Source organism: Diachasma alloeum, unplaced genomic scaffold (assembly GCF_001412515.2).
Source record: "Diachasma alloeum isolate Michigan unplaced genomic scaffold, Dall2.0 Dall_scaffold_01239, whole genome shotgun sequence".
NCBI lineage: Eukaryota > Metazoa > Arthropoda > Insecta > Hymenoptera > Braconidae > Diachasma > Diachasma alloeum.
The window spans coordinates 96,962-101,942 of record NW_021681348.1 but is presented as its reverse complement, the minus strand read 5'-3'; the positions used below and the strand labels follow the sequence as shown (position 1 = coordinate 101,942).

At 36.8% G+C, this 4,981-nt stretch overlaps 1 protein-coding gene across 1 annotated transcript; it reads right to left on the bottom strand.

Moving 5' to 3' along the window:
• Nucleotides 1-2,589: 2,589 nt before the first annotated feature.
• On the bottom strand, nt 2,590-3,488 carry LOC107046245 (tigger transposable element-derived protein 2-like). The gene is made up of 2 exons (XM_015268823.1): nt 3,141-3,488; nt 2,590-3,069 (listed from the first exon to the last, which is right to left on the bottom strand). Exons 1-2 carry the CDS (start codon nt 3,486-3,488, stop codon nt 2,590-2,592), a joined length of 828 nt encoding a protein of 275 aa, XP_015124309.1.
• Between the last annotated feature and the right edge of the window lie 1,493 nt (nt 3,489-4,981).

Genomic DNA, 4,981 nt, shown 5'->3' with positions numbered 1-4,981 from the left:
CTCTCTCTCTCTCTCTCTCTCTCTCTCTCTCTCTCTCTCTCTCTCTCCCTCTCTCTTTTCATATTTACTTTTCATTTTTCTTTCCGACAGTTTTGACCACCACTTAACAAAAAATGATTTGAAAAGTAAATATCAGTCGGGGAGTGTTAGAGGGTACTAAACCGTTTTTTTGCTTCTCGATAACCATCCAATTATCTCGATAATCAGTAAATTTCAAGGAGGAAATGGCTCCGAAAATGTTCTACAAAAAATATCTTATGAATTTGCTCTAAAAAATTACTGATTAATGAGATAATTTGACGCTTATCGAGGAGTGGAAAAATAACTCGTTGCTTGCTACTCGTTGCGTGCAAAGAAGAAAACTGAAAATAATCATGTATCCAAAGACTACTATAATATGGAACGCGACATGAGTAAACAATACGAAGTGGTTGTGATGAATGCACAAAAACAATTTGAATTTTCTGATCTTCTAGATGATGATAGTTTGTAAAAACCAAACCTTAACACTACTGGAGCGAAATTTATGTGAAGACTAGTGCAGTGGATGCGATATAGGCACTCCATTCTAAGTTTGATTCAATACAAATGCAGTCTTCAGGAGAATGACAAATTTTTACTATTGGATATGAAGAAAAAGAATTCTATGCCACGACTGGAGGTTTCTCATCTTCCTATTTCCCCCAACCCTATCAATAAAGAGAAGAAGAAAGATTTATTGAAGTTATCGTCTTATATCGATGGAGAAAGTCGTGATTTCTACAGTGGAACCTCCATAAATGCACGCCTCTGGGGGCTCGAGTTCTTGGAAGCTGCAATTGTGAAAGGACCCTTCTTCGCCAGCGAAAGAGCGAGAGCGCCGAGTCAGAAAGAGACGGGTGTAGAGGGAAGGGTGGGGAAATTAACCACTAAACGGCCTGCGTGCGAAGTAGCCAAATTCAAATAGGAGATGCGGAAGAATTCAATATTAAAGGATAAATTACAGAAAAAAAATCATTTTAGCAAATGCGTTTATTCGTATCATTGTTCATTTTTTAAATGATGATATTAAATCACATTTGATGAATCACGTAAGAATTGACATTTTCTAAATGAGAAAATTACATAACAGATACATTATTTATTTTTTTAAATAATAAACTACTTACTGCTAAAGAGGATTTCTGACATCTGAAATATGGGAGATTAAATTATTACATTGGTTTGAGAAAATGACAAGGAGAAGGAAGTGCGAGCAACGTTTCACTCTTCCAAGTTTTAATAATTTAATCAATTATCTGAATAACGAGGAGTTTTAGGGGAAAACTTCAACTGATTTTTCTCATTACCAATTATCTCTTTCAAAGATATCTTTTTGGAAACGTTACAAAAAAACATATTTCTACATCTCGTTCTGAAATGTCCAACTTGTAAGATAATTATCATAATTATCACAAACGACAGTATTCAATTATTATGCTCTACTATTATGCAACTAAATGTATCACACAAAAAATTACATTTTTTACATGACAAGAGACAATCACAGATAAATTCTGTCTTTTTCATAATAAACTAATGTAGATAAGAATGACTGGAATGAGAGGTTGGCATTGACATTTGGGTCTCCATTGCGTCTCTGACTTGATATAAGCCTTGTAATTGTCCCTTAGAGTAATGGGGAAACTTCTCACAGAAATGGATAACTTTTTTCAGATTTTCCTGGGCTTCTGATAACTCTTTGGCAATTAAATCTCTGTGATCCACATTGCTAGTTTCGTTTTCTTTCCCATCTTCATTGTGATTTTCAGATATACCACTGTGTTCTTCCTGGACAACCTGCATAATCTCCTCTTCATTCAAACATTATTCATCATCCAATTGTAGTCCAACATAATCCTCGTGGTTTTGAAGGTGCTCATGGAAATTGTGGATCAAAGTTTCTTGCTCTTCGGTATATGAAACATTTGTAGCAGCTTCAGTTGAATCAGTTGATGCCATGATCTCCATGATATCAGGCCAAAGCTGCAAAACATAGAGTGAACGTATTCAGAAAATTAAATGGTGGATTAGGCTTAATCGATGTTTGTTACTTGTTATCTTCATCTCCAAAAGTGATTTTCGATCAAAATGTAAAAAGATCTTTTTTACTATAAATTTTATTGGCTACAAAAAAAGATTTTTAGCATTTTCTCGAAAAATGTCTGATTATGAAGGTAAATAACAATTTAACAAGATGTGAAAAATGCCAGTTTTCAATTAACACAAATAATCAATTTGTATTGATTGTTCTCTCGTTAATAACTGATTGCAGGAGAAAATTGAAAAAAAATCTTTGGAAATTTCACGAGTTATAAAAAAGGTCTTTTTAAATTTCCCTTTAAAAGGCACTCATTATCGAGATAATTGTGTAATTAAGAAAAATCGGGAATGTGATTGATGAACATAAATATCAAAAAGAATTTCACTACGATTTCACAACATTTAGTGAGTAACATTACAACATATAATTTTTTTACCTTTTCCATGTTTTACTAATTGTTGAGTTGTTAAAATATTACCTCACGAATCGTTACATTTTTTAATGCTTGGGGAATGCTGGCTCCATTATTAAATTGCTCCATGATAAAATGCCTTCAGTCTGATCTTATACAAACTTTTAATATTTTGGAGGCACCCCTGGTCCATGGGCTGAATCAATGGAGTCGTGTTAGGTGGTAGAAATTCCACTCTGATCTCATTGACAGCTACTTTAGGAGGATGTGCTGAACAGTTATCCACGAACAGGATTGCTTTTGGTGGTAACCCCTTGGATGCCAAGAACTTCTCCACTTCAGGCACAAATTGAGTCTTGAACCAGTCCTCAAACAAAAAGGCACTCATCCAGGCGCTTTTCTGGTTCTTGTAGATTACTGGAAGTGTGCTCAAGTTCTTGAGAGCACGAAACTTGGCATATTTGCCAATTACCACCAGAGGTAGTTTAAATGTACCAGAGGCATTGCAGCAGGCCATCACAGTGAGTCTCTCCTTTTGGACTTTGAATCCTGCTGCAGCAGTGACACTGGCAGAATTTAATGATGTTCTAGGCACCTGACGAACGTTTAGAGATGTCTCATCAGCATTGAAACCTTGGTCGGGTGTCAAACCCTCCTCTCCCTCACGATTTTGGCAAACTTCTCCTTGTATACTGCTGCACCAGCTTCATCAGCAGACACTTTTTCCCCACTAAGTATCACACGCTTTATACCATGTCGAACTTTCCACTTTTCCAACCACCCTGGACTCGCCTTGAATTCTGCAGTAGCCCCAAACAATTTCCAAAAATTTAGTGCCTGGATCTGGAGTATTGGGCCAGTTATAGGAAATCCTGCAATCCGATGCTGCTTAAACCACATCCAAACAGCTTCATACACCAGTGGATGCATTGGAAGTTTGATCCTCTTCTTTCCAGACAGTAAAACATCCTCGTGATCCTCCACCCATTTCCTATACTTTTCCTCCTTCTTCATCCATCTCTGTACTGTTGTCACATGCACATTTAATTCCTTGGCTACAACGCCGGTATCTGTACCACGTCTCACCTCATCTATCGCTCTCAATTTGACAGCCAAATCCCACGATTTTTTTGTTTTTTTTTCATTACACTTGGCCATTTTTTCCACATTTCTCAAGTGAACACACACGCCGGCTGATCGGGTAAACATAATACCATTGCGCACACTCCTCGCGCATCGGTCAGAGAGCGAAAGAGGTTAGAAAGAGAACGCGCATAGAGGGGAAATGTAATGGTGGGGGAAGAGTCCCTCTCCTTCGCTGGGACAGACTGCAGTTATGAAGGCAAGCACTTATGGAGGTTCCACTGTATATAGGTCTCATCACCGTGGACGATAACCGTCCTCTGACAGACCCAGATATTTTCTCGTCAGACAAAAGCCAAGGATGAAACATCATGCAATTAACAATGTTATCGAAATTATATCGTGAAATACGTCCTCGTGCGCAGTTATTATTGCCAAAAAATTAAGTTAACTTGAGCTGAACATGCCTTGTGTTTATCTGCATAAAAATCGCTAAGTTCCATATTCCATGTGCTAAGTCAACATATGGATGATTATCTACAAATTGCTATTTTCTTGTCCTTCAAATTTCCAATCTCAAAATGATGAAATAATAATCAAATTTCTCCGGATGTCGGGAGACACTATAACATTTCACCGTTTCCATAAAATAGATGCCATTACCTGACCGTTTATTTAGCTTTAGAGAGCTGAAACAAGCCTAAATGTCACTACCGTGGCATGTCCTTTTTATCAAATTCGAGATTTTGTCAATGAAACCGAGTAAATAAGCAGCTCAAGAAAAAATTGCTGAACATAGATAATAGGGGATATGACTAACAAGGAACCCGAGGTAGGTGTCCGCCTCCGATTTTGATGAAACTTGTATATGTTATAGAGGAGTCAAAACTAAGGGAAACGTATTTTTTCTTATCGACTAATACGTGGATTTTGGAGGCAAAACTGTCCACTGAAGTAGCCCACTTCTCAGGTTATGTTGTCGTTTGCGTATATAAAGAGAATACTCAGACAAATATTTTGCCATGTAAAAGAAAGCTCATGATGAATGATGAATATGTGAATTAAAATCATCCGCAGTGGTTGAAATTTAGGGGGTGAACTACCCCCGCGAAAAATTGTTTTTACAATAAAAAAAAACTATTGCTCAGAATTTCATTGAACCAATTCCATTCGAAAGAGCATTCAAAAGGACAGAATACCTTGTGACGATGGACTTTTTGATTATATTTATTTTTAATTTATTTTTACCGTGAAGGACGCCAGTTAGCTTTTATTTTAATTCCAATAATTCCGGGACAAACTAACAAATTCCAGCTAGGTCAATTTCTAATAATCTCAAGGGGGAAGGGGGACGAAACCCCTTACGTTCTTATCACTTCGAATCAATTTTACACAAACACAGTATTTTCCAAATAATATTAGAA